This window comes from Physeter macrocephalus, chromosome 5 (genome assembly GCF_002837175.3).
Source record: "Physeter macrocephalus isolate SW-GA chromosome 5, ASM283717v5, whole genome shotgun sequence".
In the NCBI taxonomy this organism is placed as follows: Eukaryota; Metazoa; Chordata; class Mammalia; order Artiodactyla; family Physeteridae; genus Physeter; species Physeter macrocephalus.
In genome coordinates, this window is record NC_041218.1 from 38,967,845 (window position 1) to 38,987,664 (window position 19,820).

Genomic DNA, 19,820 nt, shown 5'->3' on the forward strand with positions numbered 1-19,820 from the left:
ATCTGTTGTTGAAATGACTACTCTCCATGCAAGAATATCAACCTTAACAACTTGAGAATTTGCTAGTGCAGTGTTTGTTCCTGACAGTTTGCTTCAGTTATATTGCAGCTTTTAATTCTATAAGAGATTTAGATGGAGAATTACTAGTGATGGTGAACACTTTCAGCATAATAAGTATTTCATAATTCAACATATTAATAAATATATATTTCATATTCAGAATAATAAATATTTCTGGAATGATTGGCAAGTGAACAAGGCAACATCAAGTTTAAAAAATGCTGTTTCTTCTGAAAAAGAATAAGGCAGGTTTTTCGATGACAGTATTTTTCACCTTTAGACACTTGAGTCAGAAGAGAAGTGCACAAAAAGATTTGTTATAGGACAAAAAAATATCATACAGTCCTCTTTTCTTCCCTAGTAAACTGCAGCTTACTAAATATAACAAAAGAAGAAGTGGTTATGGAAGACAGGATGATAGGTTGTTTCTAAATAATTGAATAATTATGGAAGATAATAGTATGTCAGAACCCAAACTTAATTCGTTGAGGAATATTTATACGTTTACTTCTCTTTGCTTTTTGGAAAACTTCTAGCATGTTCCTGTTCCTAGCCTCCCAAATTTGCTCTCCTTCAATCAGTAGTCATGGTCTAGCTGTGCTTTTGGCTTTGGTTGAGTTGGAGGAGCAGTTAGAGTGGTCATCTGACATGTCTGGAAATTTGGTGATGCACGAGGCCTTCAGAACTAAGAGAAATGGTTAAAAAACAAAACAAAAAAAGCCCCAGCCAGCTCATTTGCATAACATGAATGGCTCACTAGGTGAAATACAGCTGATGCACAAAGTACATGGGCAGTTCAGGTGAATGAATTGTTCTCTGTGGCCTGTTAGATTTTTTTCTCCACTTCAGTAACTGCTTGGAAATGAAAATCATCTGGGCCCCTGGGTTGTGAAGTATTGTCGTGCAGTTCCCTTTTGTTTTCTTTTATGCTCGAGAGTTGGAGCTATGAAAGGCAGCTTCATTTATTGTTTAGTTGAATCAGAATGACTGCAATTCCACAAACAAATTGGACTTCAGTTAGGAGTGCTTTGTTATAAATAATCTTGGAAGAGATTGGATTCTTTCCTAGCTGATATACTTCAGCTGTATGTTAAAATCAAAATCTCAAAGGGATTGATTTATTGATGGTCTGAGTGAAAGCTGAGCAACATACACCTGTCCTCATCCTCCTCTCTTTTGCTGTCTCTAGTTCCCTAAAGTGTATTCGGCAAAAGTTTATGGTAAGGGAAATAAATATTCTATTTTCTGAATTATTTTTTTCATTTTAGCCTCCACTTAAAAAACAAACAAATGAACAAAAAAAACCACCAAAATAGTTCTACAATGCACAACCCTTTCAGTGAATACTTCTTCATGATCTGGAAAGAAAACCTGTTTTATAGATTGGTTAAGGGCATTTATCATGGTTGGGTTAGGTGAATCATATTTTCCACATACAATGTTAGGACATTTTGAAATTTAACAATATGTTTTTTGCTACAGGCTTCAAATACCTAAGCAATACCTGTAAGCACCTCCTTTCATTGACTGTAAAAAAAAAAATTTTTTTTTTTTTGTCCATTAAAATGTATTTATTAAAGTGTCCATTAAAGTGCTTCAAGTTATTTGGTGCATAAATCATCTGGAGATGTAGAAAATCTGGTAGTTTCCTCCTTGTTGGAAAAGATATATGTGTGTATGTATGTATGTGTGAGCATATGGCATGTACTTTGTACTTACATATAAAGATAAAAGTGAAAACTGAGCATACATTTGATTAAACCTTGGTCCTTAACTATAAATGCCATAAGTAGCACTTTGCTTCCTTGATTCATAAATGCTACTGTGGTCAGTTATACTGTCAGTAACAGTCATTTCATGTAAGTAGGCTAAGTTGGCATTAATTTTCTTATACATCATTTTTTTCTTGCTAGACACTTTAAGTGTGTTATTTAACTTGAAGTAAATATTATCTTCTTTTTTACAGGTGAAAAAATTAACATTTAGAACTGTTAAGTGACTTATCCTCAAATCACACAGCTAGTAAGTTGTAGAGCAAGAATTTACATCTCTATCTAGCTCCAAAGCTTATGTATTTCACCTTTCCTTTCTACTCACTGTCTCGTATAGAGATAAAGTTTTGACAAAGCAGATCATATTTTCAATTTGATACATGATAGAAAACGGGTGAATGTGTTTAAAGCGACCCTTTTTTTTTTTTGGAAAGATCTGTCTGTTTATAAATTAGAATTGTTATTTTCCTCAAATGAGGCACACCCATCGTGACTTGGAGTATATTAACATGTTTTAGATGAATACACTCTTACTCATAATATTCAAAAGCATATTAAATTAATAGTTTTAGAAAATAAGATGCAAATGTGAATTAAATGTTTGTCTAATTCAAACATAAAAACAAAAGGTATCGTTACCTTAAGGTGTTTTGAGCAAGAATGTGCACATAACACTGTAGGGTTGACCTGTGCTGATATGCTGTTACTATGGTACCACATGTGTTTTAGGTGCTCTGTGGTTTACCTTTTAAAAACATTTAGTGTTCATAAGGTATAAGGTCTGAGTAGGTCTGATGTCTAATGTGTCATTGATAAACAGTTCATCGTGGCAGAGACTTAGGAGTGGGGGTTGGAATGGGAATGATGATGTTTACTTTTTCTGACATGCCACTAGCATGCTTCAGAAAGAAATTTAGCAAAGCTAATTGGAGAGACTACCAATACTATAAATTAGGTCCATAGCTTAGACTTGTGAGTACTAGCCTTTATAACAGACTTGACAGCAACACAAATCTGTTAAAAGAAAATGGAACTGTCCTTGACATGAAAAAATGGGATTGTCATAGATACAACACGTTGTGCAGTTTTTCCTTTTAATTACTGTATGAGAACAAAATCATGTTTTGCAGCTGGTCCTTCTTCATTTTCCTTTGCCTTGACTAAATCTCACACCTAGGGGTTTGAAACATGACAGACAACAGGTGTGAATCTGTATCTAACAAATGACTGTAGTTTCTGTCCTTTAAAAATTGGCTATGTTGTAAACATCTGTAATACTAATCAAGACAGCCTTTTTCCCTTACTTTCCATGCCATGTTCAGATTATATGTCTGAATCAAATCACAAACTTAAGTCAAGTTATTAAATTACTCTTGCTAGAAGAATAGATTTTAAAGGAATGATGAGTTTCAGTCAGTTAAGTGCAGCTGGCAAGCAGCCATTCATTATGGCCTAGTGTGACATTGATTTTTGACTAGAAGAAATGGAAACATAGCAGTAACTGTGTATCCTTAAGGAAACATTCTATATTATTGATGTACTTTGTCTCCTTAAAAGCCACTACCAAAACTTTATTCAAATTGAATTTTGATTGTACTGATAAGGAAATCTCTTCATAGTCGAAGTCAAAACATTCATTATTGTGAAAATAAGATGCTAATCCCGAACTATCACCTTAGCAACTATTTCTACCACTGTTCATTAAGGACACAAGGTGTTTTATTATACACAAGACCTCTTTTTTTTAAAGCAAAAATTACAAAATACACTTAATTACATTTAGTAGGAACACGTGGGCTGATTCATTGTGCGGATTAAATAGACTATCGAAACAAAATCAGTTGATTTGGCTCATTTTTTTTCTCCTACATTTTCTCCAGTGATTACTGCTCTCATCTACTTGCCAAATTGTTGGGAGTTGGCAGTAAAAAATAAGCAGTTGAAAATGTGGGAGATTAAGTTTTCTGAATTTCATAGAGGGTCATCAGAGGGAAAGATTACAAAAAGAGTTGGTCTTAACGGGTTGATAGGTTGCATTATGGATTGTCTGTTTTCAGTTACAATCACCTAGACCTAATTTTAGAACCCTTGTCTTAAGAGAGTGTTATTTTTGTTTTCCATATTTTGATAAATACGGTGGATAGTGTTGAATTTAATGGGGATTTGAGCCAGTCATTCTCGTTCCAATTGGCAGATACCTGGAATGAGTCCAGATTTGCATATGAGGAAGATGTTCTGAGGCAGAGGCCCTGGAAGGGTTCCTGCTGCTTTGGACTTAATGACAACAAGCCTGATTCATCTTCTTCAGCTAGGTTGGGGGGTACATCTTGATCTTCTCTACTCCTCCTCCACTCTGATGATGAAAGCTACAATTATTGCAATTATGGCAAGTATTACACGCATTCCCACTTAATTTTCAGAATAATTCTGAAAGGTAGTTGTTATTTTTACAGATGTGAAAATTAAGATTCAGAGAATTTAAAGAACTTAATCAAGGTCATTCAGCTAATAAGTGGCAAAATTTAGACTCAAACTAGGTCTGTCTGATTGCAAAACCTTGACTTTTCCATCCACCACCACTATTACAAATTATCCAAAAATTAGAATAATTTTTCTCTCTAACATGTCTATATTGGGTCAGCTTTCAGTTCAGCTTACATCATAAAAGCTATTTTCCCACATGACTATTTTACCTTGTAACAGATCTTTATCACTCATATTCTTTTAGGTCATTTGGAGTGGGGGCTTAAAAGGCAGGCAGCTGCTGGATTCTGTTCCTAGACTGACCCTGGAATCACCCCTGCCCTGTTTTATCTGTCTTCTGCAAGCTTGCAAGTGATGCTTTCCTGCATCTCCAATCTTCCAGGCTTTTATAATATTGTTATTGAGTGTGTGCCATATATAAGGCTCTGATAATATAGTATTAAATCAATAAATCACAGAAGAAGGAGGAAAAGGAAGAGGAAGGAAGAAAGAAATTTGTTAGTTTGGGAAATTGAACATTTCAGAGACAGATTGGGTGTACTTCAGAACCCGCCTTACCAGTCCATCTCTGCTGTGTTGTCTGTGTTACTTTCCCACTGAGCTGAGGTCTCCCCAAGTGATGGCTCTTGAGTTCATATACAACTAAGTGATTTTTCTTTTTTCTTTTTTCTTTTTTTTTTTAGCTATGAGGCATTTTATTATAAAAAGCTGGTACTCATATACATAAATGAGTAGGAACTTAAAATTCATCATACATTTACTTCATTTTTTAGCTTGACCTTCTAGTAAATCTTTAGCTTCATTGATTTTGGCTGCTATATAAGGAGATCCTCCCTTGTCTGGGTGATTTAAAAGCATAATTCGCCTATGAGCATCTCTTATTTTTCCCTTATTGGCAGTAGGGCTTACACCTAGTATTAATGCTGCTTCCCATTTTGTCATTTTGGGTTCAAACCCACCTCTGTAATAGCCACCGCTGAAGGCAGATTTCGGTAGACTTTGAAAAACTTGTTTTGCTTGAGGCTCCATATGCTTCATGGCTTGCAAAGCGTAACAGCCTGCAAATCCTGCAGCAGCAATGGTCAGTCCAGCTACTACCACTGTACTGGTTCCCGCTACCATGGGAACTACCATGGTTCCCGCTGGGCTCCTCTGCTTCCACTGGGAGCACGGTTCATCCCACCCCACCAACTCTATGCCTCTTGATTTTTCTTTTTTTTTTTTTTAAAAAAAAAAAGCCCTCCAAATGAGTCAGTATGGTGAATTAATTAGGAAAAAAGTATGCATTTCTGTGAGATTTGTAAGCTATTTTTTTTGGTGTTTGTGAATGCTTTAAATTGAAGATTCTTTGTTCCTGACATTCTAAACTGCTTCTAGGTCCACAGAAACAAACACACTGGCAAAAATTCTACATCCTAACTTCTATCTAAATTTCATAAGAAGAATAATTGAAGTGTCATTATGTAAATTCACGTTTTTTTGGTCTACACTTAAAACTGTGAAGAAAATAGTTGTAGGAATATTAGGCATGTATTCATTCATTCCACATTTATTATTTCTTTTGTATCGTGTGATATTGAATCTTTTTGTGTGTGAAAATGGTTTTGTTTAGTCGGGGTTTTTATTTTTGAGGAGTTTTTTCCCTGTTTTCCATTTTGAATTGTCTTACGATTCAAATTGACTTTCTAGAAGGCACTCTGAAATTTGGCAGTATTCCTTATAGAAAAAATTACTATACTTGACAGTTGTATTATATGATATTCTGTGAGAAATTCTCAGAGGAGTATCTCAGTTATTTTCAAAGTGTCTCCACTTAAAAAACTTTTTAATGAGCATTATAGTAATATTTATTCATGATTCTCTGACTTACTTTATTTTGCTCACTTACTCAGTCATCGTTGATTCATTCATTTTCAGTTAATAAGTATTTACTAAGCCCCTAACATATGTGTTGCTCTTGGTAGATGAAATGGATATATTTCCCTTATGACACTTATTCTGTGTTGGGGAAGACAGATTAAACAAATAAACACACTAAGTTGACAACTGGTGTGGGGAAAAGAACAGTGTGTTATGAGAGAGGCAGCAACCCACTTGAGAATGAGCGAGCAGGGAAGGCTTCATTGGGGAAGTAAAATTGAGCAGAGATCTGATGTATGCTTAAGAGTTATTTAGCTCCATCAAGATTTGGGAGAAAGGCTATGTACATGTAGTTATCCCTCTGTATCCACAGATTTTGTATCTAGGGATAAGGAAGGCCGACTGTACTGTGTCATTTTATAAAATGGACCTGAGATTTGTGGATGTCGGTATCCATGAGTGGTCCTGGAACCAATCCCCCCACAGATACTGAGGGAGGACTGTACCCTAAGGAGGGAATGAACTGGCCTTTTTGGAAGAACCAAAGAAAACCTGTGTGGTAGTTAGAGTAAAGGCTAAAGTTATGCAAGATGGGGTTTGCCATTTGACGATTTTCATTTCCAAGAATGAAGTGAAGTTTGCTAAGCTTTCATGCATTGTTTATAGTGGTAGGAAACATGTGATGGTGTAAATATCAGAATAATTTACCTTAACCATTTGAAAAATGGAGACAGCTTGGTGTTATGTTAGTTATCAGTTTTTAAATACTTGGAAAGGTAGAGAGACCAAGTAATTTGATTGCTGTAGGACTTGTGAACAATTCTTGGTTTTAGTTTTGTAAATATTTTTCCTTTGGTTTTGCATGTACACCCATACACCACTTATTTAGCTGTTTTTCTTTTAAGGAAATCTTGTATTGTTTATTAAAGTGTTTAAGAAAATCTCTATCAAAATTTGTATTTACCTACCGTATTATCTTTAAAAAGGCAGGGTGGAGTTAATTTCCACATTTGCTTTGTGTGTTATCTTCTTGCAAAATGAAAACCCAAAGTCTTTTTCCAGATTACTGTTTTAAACTAAAGTAGAACATAAGACATACTAACCTATGGATTTTGGGGTGTGCACGAATGTGATTCTTTCAGAGACAGTGTGATCCTTGAACTAGCAATGTAACCTAAATATTTTATTAAAGAGCTGCTAGAAGTGAGCACATGTTTTGTTTGTGACTAGTATAATTCCTTTTGTATTTCACCGTCCAAAACTATTAACTCCTTTATTAAGATATTTATTATTATAGAAGATTCCAGTTGCATTCTTTGTTGAACTAACTCCTCTTAAGTTCTGCCTTGTGGTCCCAAGTGTTGTCTTGAGAATGTTTTTGTCCCTTAAGGTGACTTGAAATTCTTTGTTGCTTGGGTGCAAAATTTAAATATATTCTCTCTTTATTCCTTCCAAACTCCAATATATTACTAGTTGACTAATCTGATAAACTGGTTAAGGGGAATATGTTTATTGGTTAACGCTAATGTCTTGTACCTTAATTAATTCTTTCACTATTTTAAAACCAAAGGAATAACAAATGCAATAGAATATTACTGTGAGTTGAACGTAAGAGATCTAAAATCTGTATATATTTCATAACTTTTTCTTTTCTTTTTTTTTTTTTTTTTAGATGTTGGGGGTAGGAGTTTATTAGTTAATTTATTTATTTTTGCTGTGTTGGGTCTTCGTTTCTGTGCAAGGGCTTTCTCTAGTTGCGGCAAGCGGGGGCCACTCTTCATCGCGGTGCGCGGGCCTCTCACTATCACGGCCTCTCTTGTTGCGGAGCACGGGCTCCAGACGCTCAGGCTCAGTAGTTGTGGCTCACGGGCCTAGTTGCTCCGCGGCATGCGGGATCCTCCCAGACCAGGGCTCGAACCCGTGTCCCCTTCATTAGCAGGCAGACTCTCAACCACTGCGCCACCAGGGAAGCCCCATAACTTTTTCTTAATTTACGTTTCTTAAGTACTGTTTTAGGCTAGATATATTATCTTAAAAAATGGCATTTTTGCCATTCTGCTATCCTGTCTGATTGCTGTACCAAATTCCTCATCTGAGCTCCAGACATCTGCATCTAATTATCTGCCTGACATCTCCACCTGTATATCTCAAAGGCACCTCAAACTCACCATGCTGCAGACTGGACCAGGTTCTCTGCCAGTGTTTTCTATCTTAGTGAAGAAAAACCACAACACATCCAGTTGTATAAGCGCCATGTCTCAAATTTATCCTTGAAACCTCTTGCTACCTCATTCCTCATATTGCTTCCACCACAGAGTCCTATTGATCTTATGTTCATCCACTGCCGTCCATCTCCAGTGACATTATCTGAGTCCAGGACAACTACAGGCATTGATTAACCTGTGTCTCTTCATCTACTCAGCCTCACATAACCTTTTATCCCACTTGATCCAAAGTGATCTTTTGAAAATTCAGGTTTACTATCATGTGAATAGCCTTCATTATCTTCACTTATTTTAAGATGAAGACCATAGTTATTAAGGTAGCCTAAATGTCCCCATAAAGTCTGTTATCTGCCTGCCTCTCTAGCCTCACCCTCCCCATTTTCATGTAACATTTGAAATAAAATAATGTATGCAAAAAAACCTATAAGTTGTAAAACAAACAAACAAAAACACCAAAAAACCAAACCAAACAAAAAACTGAACAACCACGAATCTGCCCCCCAACTTAAAACTCACTGCATCTCCCTGTGGGTGCCTCTTCATTATCTTTATTATCATTATGTCTTCCTGCTGAGATGTAAACACTCTCCTGATATTTGTATTTTTATAAACCTTTGCTTTACAAAAACAAATAGCATGATCCGAGAGAGAGTGAGAGAGAGATTGATCTTCCTTACTTAGAGATTTCCCTTACCAGCAGTGCATTAAAACTGTTTTGTTACTGAGTCTACTTGTATGACCATTGAAGGTCTCCTCAAGAGTTAGTCCCTATGTAACCTGAGGTGAAAGTCTTTTTCAGATTCCTTTGCTTACTTAGCTGTCTATATTCCAGCTTCATTGACTGTTAATTTTTGTTCTTTGGTGATCTCTCGTTTTTCCCTTCTTCCAATCCCTGCCCATCATTGGGATTCTGTTGCTTTTGTCGGATCTCGCCTTCTGCCTGTTAACATCTGCCCATTCTTTACTCCCAACTCAAGCGTTTCTTTTCCAAATAAAGGTTTCTTTGTCCCCCTTCCTCAGTAACCCCAAGCCCAAGTCAGTTTCCTTTGTTCCAGGTATTCCTAGGTCTACATTTCCTTTCTTTAGATTGTACCTTATTTTGTAATTGCATACTTGGTAATGTGTTTGATTACTGCCTCTCTCTGTCTCTCTCTCTCTCTCTCTCTCCCACACCCACTCACTAAACTGAGGAGAGGGTATCATAGCATTATAATATCTTTAGGGATTGACACAGAGCTTGGCATCTGAGTGGTGCGCAGCAATTACTTAGTGCAAAAAGAAAAGAATGAAGAAATGAATGAGTAAATGTAACTCTACCTCAGCCTGAAGTTTCCTGTAAAACAGAGCTAGCATTGTCCCACATTCATTTTCTTTCAAGATAAGCTATGAAGTTTAAGGTTTCTTGAAATTATACAACACTTTTATAATATATTAACAGTGTCATCAAAACTATTTTAAAAATAAGGGTAAAATAAGTATTTGATCTCGTTGATCTTCCTTCTGCATTTCTTTGCTTTTCATTCTCTTTATTCCTTAGATCCCTATGTGATCTAGAGTATGGAGGAACTTGCTAATGTTTGAGTTGATATCAGACCTCAGTAGGTACTTGTGAAGTGAATTATTTACAAGACAAGAAGCTATCCTTCACGTGTATTAAATTGGTTGTAGAATGATCCAGTGATGAAGAATACTGAGCCCCAGGTACCCCACTTTCATCATTAAAACAATGTCCTTAGCACACCTTTCTCTTTTCTATGCCGTCATAACAAATAAAGACCTTGTTACTTCATCAACTCATTATTGTTTGGTTTCTCTTTGGTGAAATCCAAAGAGATCTTCTGTGGTTATGGTTAGAAATTTATTAAAACATGCAAATCCCTGTTCCATAAAACTCAAAATAAACCATACGCTAGCCATCCTACACTATCCAGGGTCCTTTTTGGAATTACATCTAAGAGCTGAGAAAATGTAACACAGAGATTTTTTACCAAAGCTTACATAATCTTCAGTTCTTTACATTTGGGGTTTTTCTGAGCATTTCTCCAATGTAACATTTCCTGTATATTTAGACATAGTAAATGAAAAAATGCTTCTAATTGAACCTTATCAAACATTTGCCTTTGAAATGCAAAAGCCTAGTGCACCCTAATGGCATGGAGTATTTTAATATATGCAATAATTCCTTTCTCTTTTAGGCAAACACCCTGGAAATTCCTCATTAAATCCGATTTTATCCCTCTTTGAGGTCATGATAAATTAAGCACTTAAATGACACATGTTATCCTAGAAAGATGGAAGATGGCTGGGAGGGGCCTGGGGTGAGGTGGTGTGGGAGCATTTGGAACATGTGTAGCACATTCAGCAGGACCTTTCCTATCAGAAACCAGGGAGGATTTCAACTCTAAGAAAATGTGGTTTCCTTGATTGCCTGACTGTAATGTTCATAGCCAGAGCTGATAAAATCATAGCTGGTACATATGTATCACTATCCTAACCGATAGTTTAGGTGCTTTTAATAATTGCAGTATTTGAAGTACAAACTACTAGGTATAAAATAAATAGGTATAAAATGAATAATATTGTAAGTCAACTATATTTTTCAATATAAAAAGGGAAAGAATTCTTAAAAAATAATGTTCAGTATTTTCTTTGAAACAGAAATTAAGCATTGTTTAAATCAATAGTTTTTTTTAAGAATTAAACATGTAATTATTAAGAATTGATTTTGTTTCCATTGGAATATATCTGTCATCAATTTGGAGAGAAATTATTTTGTAATAAAGGTGATTGAGTAGAAGAACTGAAGGTTTGTGCGCTGTTGGTGTGTTGGCAAGTTGTTAGTATTTCAGATATATGACAAATAAGGGCTTAGTGTGACATAAATAGTAGGTAATTAAAAGAAAAACTGGCATTGCTAGTGCTTGTTGACTTACCTGTTTTGTACTTTAATGCTTACTGTTATGTCTTGGTCATTTTTGAAAGGTATAAATTATTTTACCTTTTGTTTTTACATATATCCATATTTTTTACAATGTAATAAATTGCCTCTTTCCTAAAATGGCTGAAGCCCTTTGTTAAATTTCTTTTAAAAAATTGATAGCTAACTGTAAGAGCAGAGGCTATATTTAATCATAGTCTTTCTTTTGTGAATAACTATAGAATGTTTATGCATTTTGGACAAAGCTTCAGGGGCAGAAAAGCTGCCCTTGCTCAAGTTAAGAAATCTCATATGAAATTCACTGGACTCGCCCAATATATGGTCAGTTTCTGGGAATGGATACAGCTGTGAACTTCAACTTGTTCCCCAGTCCTCTGTACATCCAACACATACTTGAGAGCTGACCTGTGGGATGCGCTGGTCTTGTTCATTTAGTCCCCAGGATCATTAGGAAGCTACCTTGGTTCTTGTGCTTGAAGCTCCATGCTGCCTGGCTTTTGGAAGATATTTCCAGATAGAGACCTTTTTGTTTTTTGCCTCCCCTCACCCCCCCTGCCCCCATAAAAGGAAAGTTCTTCTTGTGGAGTCTGATTTTTTTTTTTTAATGATAACCTAATGTTCTCCTGATACAAATTGATTGAAACAGACTTAGTTGTATTAAGTACTCTGACGCCAGACACATGTTGTATCCTGGCACACGTCCCAAATGCTCCTGTCCCCACCTTGAGAGCTTTTTAGGTCTGTGACTTTTATTTATATGCTGGCATCATGTGGCTAGTACTTACTCTTAAATTCAGGAGAAGAGAATTATTTTGTTTTCAATAAAGTTTTTTTTATAAAGTGCAAAGATGAAACTATTTCAACAGCAGATAATCTCTTAATGAGAGGATTCCTGGTTAACCAAAATAAACCAATCCTGACATTATTTCTGATAGATTTCTGTGGCCTAGGGTTATATTTCAATAGAAGCAGTTTAGGAATCTCTACATGCTGTTGAAACCAAAATTTGTCATGTTAGGCTCTCTAATAAATACAACTAATATGAAAACAGATTAATAGTAGAAAGAAATTTTCAAAGTATTGATTCACTTGAAATGTTATAAATACTAATCTGGATTAACTTTAAAATGGGCTACCATGTGAAATGTTTTTTTCTTGTATGTGCTAGAATTCTGCTTATAAGAATGCTTTATTGTTAACATATTTAAATGTAAAGATATATGTATTGACAAACATACATACTCATCATCAGCTGTCTGTTACGTGCTTGCAGTATTAAAAGTGATTTATTCCTGATTTATGCAGAATTATGAGAGCAGCCTTATTGAAGGTTTCTTTTCAGTTTTTGTCTTTTTAGGCAGTGACTTTATAGACACATATATGCTTTGGGATTCCTTTTTACCATTGTCCTTAGAGACTGGCAAAGGAAGTTGTAGGTAGATATGGTTTTGTTCAGAACAGGTTTCTAATATGCGTTATTTCCTCTTGGGTGCTAAAAAAACAAACAAAAATCCAACTGACTCTTACAGTAAGCCTGAAAGAAAACAGGTAGAAAGTGTGTAATATATCCCACTTCCTTCTTTGCTTATTGATTTTTGGGAACATATGTTGACCAGAGGCAGAAAGTTTGTGGTCTCTTAACATAATGATTTGGGGAGCAACTGAAATGTAGAAAAAAGGGAAGAAGATAAAGAAGCAATGTTAATGGAATATGCAGAATAGTGTGAGAAAATGCACACTGGTCTAAATGGAGTACTGCTGAGAAGGAAATGGTGGTGTGGCTGTTTGTACCTTGAAACTGGCCGTAGTGTCTGGTGAGTGCTGCTTTCTGTGCTACCAATGCCAGAGAAAAGATGTCTGGAACCTTCGAATGCTGCTTGCACACCTCATCTCTCCTTCCCCTCCCTTTTTTCCATGTCAACATTTTCTGTGTGCTCATTTGTCCTCTCATCTATTACATTCCTTTTTTTATCCTGACCCCTCCCGTTTCATCAGGGATATCAATTCACCAGTCAACTAATCCTTGGAAGCTGGCATTTTCCAGTCATTTCCTCTCCACTGATTCTTATCTTCACACATATCTTGACCCATATATTGCTCATGTGGTTCTATGTAGTCCTATTCCTTCTATCCCATCACAGTATTGCTCTATTATTTCCTTTTCTTTGTAGCCTATTTTCTAAAAGAATGATACAGTGCTGTGGACTCAAATATCACATGCGATCATGCCCTTTCTGGAAAATGAACCAAAGATCATAACCAAAATTTGCCTGGTTTTTTCTGTTGGCAGAGTTAAAATTTCTTCCTTCACATTTCATTCACTTTATATTTAGCTAGAATTATGTTGATATAAAATGAAATTGTACCCTAACCTTCCTATTACTGTGATAATCAAGTTGATCATCATATACCAGGAATTCAAAGAGCAGCGTTGATCAAATAATTGAATGGCTCTTAACTAGCTGTTTGATGTTGGATTCCCTAGAAGCTGATGCTAAGATGAGGATTTATTTGCAAATAATAAAGTGAGAAACGAGTTAGGGAGTAATAAATGGGAAAGGCAGGACTGGGAAGGGAAAGAAGGGGTGTAATTTCAGGCAAAGTCTGTTCAAGTGCAGCTAAAGTTTAAAATTTCATGGAAGTTCTGTAGTATGAATTATGCCACTGTTCCAACCCAAGTTAAATGAACTGGACATTTATACTTCCATACCTGTCATCCACTGACTAAGGACCACAGGACTACAGGGTAAGGGAGGGTGGATGCTTGCCACAGTTGAACAAAAGGGCTCTAGTTAGCCTTAGGACAGAACAACATTTATGAGTGCTATTTTTTGAAGCAAAATTACACTGAAGTGTAAGAAGCACAATATGTATTGTAATGTGCACAGGTCTTGTTGAAGAATTGTGATAGAATTAGATAATTTCCTTTCCTTTCCACTCCATAACTCTACTCCATTCTACATCATTTTCTTGTCTTGTCTTTTCTTTGGTTGCAGCCCACTTCATTGATTGATTAGAGAAGGGAGGAGTATTTTCATAACACTATTGGATAACTGTGGACATTCTTCTTTAGTAATATACCGAAATTCAACAAGTGGTAATTTCTTAAAGATTAGTTAGTTATAAACATATTAATGAATTTTTTGTATTTTGTTGTTTTAAAATCCATTGATCTACCATGCACTTTGAACAAATACTTTACCCAGGCATAATACTGTAACATCAACTATTGGTCATTTAGAAAATGTTAATTCACTGAGTTTCATAGATTTTCCAAATGTTGATGCATTTCATTATACAGCATAAACAAATCCCATTTGTTAATATTACCACAGATCTAATCAGAAAAAATTACACTGGGAAGCTTTTATGCTCCCAGAGGCCGTAAGTTTTTCAAATTTCTAAAAGATTTACCTTCCTCATTTTTGCAAAATACCTGCCCAATACCCAGTCTGAAAAATTGTAGGTTGTCTTTCAGTTGTTCCTTCAAGTGAAAATGGTGTTGCATGAAAAAAGTGGCTAGTTCAGCTGGCAACTAAAAAAAACCCACACAGGTGTGCTGCTCCTTGAAACACCTCTTACAGTTTAGTATGTAGCAATTGCTTTGTTTTTATTTACCATTTTAATCACACAATAAAAAAAAGAATTGAATCAAGGGTTGAGATATAACAGAATTAAGATTTTTTTACTGCTTCATCAAGGGCATTCTTTTTTTTTTTTTGTGGTACGTGGGCCTCTCACTGCTGTGGCCCCTCCTGCTGCGGAGCACAGGCTCTGGACACGCAGGCCCAGCGGCCATGGCCCACGGGCCCAGCCACTCCACGGCACGTGGGATCCTCCCGGACCGGGGCACGAACCCGCGCTCCCTGCATCGGCAGGCGGACCCTCAACCACTGCACCACCAGGGAAGCCCAAGGGCATTCTTAAATGAGACAAGCTTTGTTTGTTTCTTTTAAGGCATGCAAGTATGTGGCAGTGAAGAGTATAATGACGACTAATACAGTTTGCTGCCATGGCGTTGACTTGTGCTAAGGCACCAGCAATTCTCCCATCAGTGCTTTTGCACCCCACGGCAAAAAGGCAAATAACATCTTAATATTATTATGAAAATAATTTTGCCATCATGAATTCCTGGAAGGTTCTCAGGGACCCTAGGAGTCCATTGAGCACACTTAATGAACCACTGCTTTAAGGAAAGCAACAACTCTTGGCATTCTCCACCTTGCCACCCCCTTTCAGCTAGTGTCCATTTTAATTTTTACACACAAATTGCAATCACCAATTAGTCCTTAAGTAATTTTGGAAGAGAGTACTTCAGATACCTTCCTTCAACTTCCTTGTGTACTCCTACTTTGAACGGAGTTCCCTACTAAAATATCATTAGCAGTTGTTTATTTTCTCTTGGAGATTTTCTTGTAGCAGGTCTACTCACTCACATACAAACCATAGCTTGCTGAAACTATCAAATTAATTTTCCTTATCTGTTTCTGAGAATTTTATTGTATTCATTTTGCAGGGATATTTTTTGGTTTTGAAAGGATCAGAATAATGACAATCACACTCTGTGGTTTTTGAATGCTTTATCTTTCACAAAGCACTTCTGCATGTGTCATCTCTTTCAGGCCTAACACCAATCCTGGGAGGCTGGCAGGACGTTGTCATTATCTCCGCATGAGTAATCCCAGGTTGAGAGAGGGGATGTGGGTTGCTTAAGGCCACAAGGAATGAGTGGCAGAACAAAACTGAGATGTTCTGTTTTCGATCTCCAGTTTCCTCCACTGTAGAGCACTGTTTCTTTTCTTGTAACAATTTAAAAGGCATTTCATACTTTTCTCCCTGGTCTGTGTAGCACATTTCTGTTATCATTTATGTCATATGATGCCTGCACAGGCTGACTTTGATAAAATACTGTGCAGCTGAAGAAATGGTGACTACTATAGGCACTGTGGTCTCAATGGAGGCCTGATGCTGCTCAGAATTCTGTTGTAACCATGAAGGTTAATGCCTCTTTAACCTTAATAAATATCAGCCAACCCAGGTATGAAATTTTTACCTGCAAGGGAAACCGCAGAAAACAATCAGTCAATGTGAGGCAAAACAATACAGAGAATGGAGATTTGCTGGGTAATTAAGCATATTACAAAATAAACTTGACTGACTAATCTATAATCATATGCTGGGATTCGTAATACAAAAGGCTGAAGTACATGGTGTGACTTAATGAAAAAGGGTTTTGATGAGTTTACAATAGCAAAGAGTGTTTGTACATTGTAAAAATTAATTAAACATTAGTTTATTATATTTCATCGTGGTCCTCCTTTTTGGCCAAGAGGGTTGAACTGAGCTTCTCAGCATTCATTTTGTTTAATTAGAACTTTTAAAGTCTTAAAAAAGAATTTGTTAGGTAATATTTTTGAAACACTGCAAATGATAGAGAATAATAATACATATCCATATAGCCACCATCCTGTTTTCTCATATTTTAGCATTTTGCTGTTTGCTTCTTTTCTTACAGAAATAGTGTTATGAGACAACTGAAGCTCTGTCTGTACCCCTCCTAGGTTACACTGGTCACTCCCCAGAGTTAATTATTATTTTGAATTTTTTATTCAGTTTTCATAATGCTTGTTTTTATATTTTGACACATGTATTTGCATGGATAAATATCTAAGATTTTTCGTGTTTTAGTACTTTAAAAATGTGGTATCATTATGTACAATTGGCAATAGTTTTTTCCCTCAGCATTGCTTTTGGGATTATTCATTTTAACATGTGTAACTCTGATTGAGGTATTCAATGCATAGTGTTCATTAATGACTATGCTGTAATTCACGTATACATTCTATGATTGATGGCAATTTAGGTTGCTTCCAATTCTTGCTATACAAAACAGAGTCACAAGAAACATTCTTATATATACTTCCTTGTGTATATGGTCAAGAGTTTCTTTAAGGTGTATACCTACAAGTAGAACTGCCCAGTCTGGACAGTATGCTTCCTCAGCTTTACTGAGTACTACTGCCAAATTGTTTTCTTTCTTTTTCTTTTTAATTTGAAAAAATCAGATTTTACTTTTTATTTTGAAACAATTTTTTGAAATTTATTTTATTTTTGGCTGCGTTGGGTCTTCGTTGCTACATGTGGGCTTTCTCTAGTTGTGGTGAGCAGGGGCTACTCTTTGTTGTGGTGCTCAGGCTTCTCATCGTGGTGGCTTCTCTTGTTGCAGAGCACGGGCTCTAGATGCGCAGGCTTCAGTAGTTGTGGCTTGCGGGCTTTAGAGTGCAGGCTCAGTAGTTGTGGCGCGTGGGCTTAGTTGCTCCTCAGCATGTGGGATCTTCCTGGACCAGGGCTTGAACCCATGTCCCCTGCATTGGCAGGCGGATTCTTAGCCACTGTGCCACCAGGGAAGTCCGAAACAATTTTTACTTATAGAAAAGTTGTAACTATAGTACAAAAAAATGCTCATAAACCATTTACACAGATTAAATAATGTTAACATTTTGTCCAGATCTTAACATTTTGTCTTTATATTGTGTGTGTGTATAAAGTATTTTTTTCCCCACCAGAACCATTTGACAGTAGGTTGCTTTGTCAATGTCTCTTCACCCTTTAATCCTCAGTGTGTCTTTCTTAGAACTGGGAACCTTCTCTTACATAACCACAGTATAGTTACCAAGTCTAGTTTAACACTGAAAATACTTGTATCTAATCTGCAGTCCATACTGCAACGTTGTCAGTTGTCCCAATAATGTCCTTATAGCAGTCCTCCCCTGCACCCTCAGTCAAGGATGACATTGCGTTTACCTTTCACATCTCTTTAGGCTTTTTTAATCTGGACGATTCTTTAGCTTTCCTTGATCTTTTGTGACATTGATGTTTCTAAAGAATAGAGGAAGTTAAAAGTTTCTCAGTTTGTGTTTATCTAGTGTTTTCTCATGATTAGATTCAGATTATGCATTTTTGGCTGGAATAAAACTAATGTTTTAGTGATGATGTATCCTTCTCAAGGATTCATCATTAGCATTAATAGAATTAACTATTTTGGGATGCTTTTGACATATTTTAATTGACTAAAACTCTTAGCTCTTTTTTTGATATATATAAATATATATAAATGGAATTCAGATTCATATATATATGAATATATACATATATTCATATATATATCCATATATTATATATATATATATATATATCTCCATGTATATATAAATGGAAATCTGTTATTCAGGCTGGTAGTGCTAAATTAGCTTTTTTTCCCTGATCCAAGTAGCAAATACCTTGGAGAATTTCAGTGTTTAGTAAGCTTTGTTACTTTCCCCCCTATGAATAGCACTTTATGACACAGGCTGAACTAGACAAATATGCAGTGTTATGTGGATCATTATGCAATAAAACTGCTAAAGTCACATGGGTGGTAAAGTTTGATACTCTCAAGCCTGTGAAGCACATATCATGTAGACATTTTAAATATAAAGCTTTAATAGGAATAGGAAAGCCACTTAAAACATTGTTTAGTTGCATATAAGTTGTTCTTCTGGACTTCTTTCATTTTTAATAAAAATTAAAAGTATTGTTGGCATTATTTTGTTTGTTTCAAGAGTCATTCAGTTTCTCTACCATATTTACTTTTTTCCTTTGGAAATTAATAAGTAATTTATAGGGAAATACTTTGAGATGTTTTAAATATCCTGATTGTAATTAAACCTTTTTCCCTTAGATTTAGCATCTATTGATTATGCTCACCTGAATCACGTTTTACTACTATAGTTGGAAAATTGTGATTTTCTAACTGAATTATTCCTTTGTTCTTTCTATACATAGTAACGTAGTTCTGTAGTTGAACTTGAAGAAATACTTGTGAGCATGAATTCTTAATCTAAATATTAGATTCAGGATTTATTTTGTGAAATTTCTTTTCCTATTAGCCATTTGTTGGCTTCTGAGAATAGAAGTTAAAATGGTATTCCCATTGCTCGAATCAATCTAGAACTACTCTGAGATCACTTATTGATTAATTTATACCTCACTTCTATTAAGGATTAGAGAAAACTTTTCAAATTAAACACAATAAAACAGGAGAAAAAAGGTAAAAATCATGATTAACTTAGTGCTACTGTTTAATCATTATAGTTGAACATTGAGTTCAGATCATAGAAAATCAGCAGCTAAGCCAAAGAGACAACCATATAAAATTAGGTGTGATTTCACTGTTTCATAAGACAAAGCATCTTATAAGAGCTTAATAAAATATATATAAGCAAGAATAGAAGCTCACTTAATTTGAATAACATATAACTTAATTTCATGTCACCAGGAGGGCTACTTTTTGTGTTGTGCTAGCTCTATTTATTGAAAATTTATGCACTGGTAAAAACAATAGCTCCAACCAGTGCAGACTTACTTAGAACTTTTGTTTCACACTTAGGGTCCTGGGTCTCAGTTCCAGAGATTCGGGTTCATTAGGTCTTGGGAAGGGCC

The 19,820-nt window shown here is 35.8% G+C and overlaps 2 protein-coding genes across 12 annotated transcripts in view; one reads left to right on the top strand and one right to left on the bottom strand.

Annotated features, from left to right (window-relative positions):
* IMMP2L (inner mitochondrial membrane peptidase subunit 2) overlaps positions 1-19,820 on the top strand; it is a 904,212-nt gene that overhangs the window by 308,016 nt on the left and 576,376 nt on the right. The window lies entirely within an intron of this gene.
* On the bottom strand, positions 5,003-19,161 carry LOC102981132 (mitochondrial import inner membrane translocase subunit TIM14-like). The gene is made up of 2 exons (XM_055084695.1): positions 19,086-19,161; positions 5,003-5,527 (listed from the first exon to the last, which is right to left on the bottom strand). Exons 1-2 carry the CDS (start codon positions 19,159-19,161, stop codon positions 5,079-5,081), a joined length of 525 nt encoding a protein of 174 aa, XP_054940670.1. The 3' UTR covers positions 5,003-5,078.

Coding starts and splice junctions, on each gene's coding strand:
- LOC102981132 (XM_055084695.1), bottom strand. CDS start 19,161: ATGTATAGAAAGAACAAAGGAATAATTCAGTTAGAAAATCACAATTTT. Junction 5,528..19,085: donor AGTAGTAAAACGTGATTCAG/GTGAGCATAATC, acceptor AAAAAAAAAAAG/AAAAATCAAGAGGCATAGAG.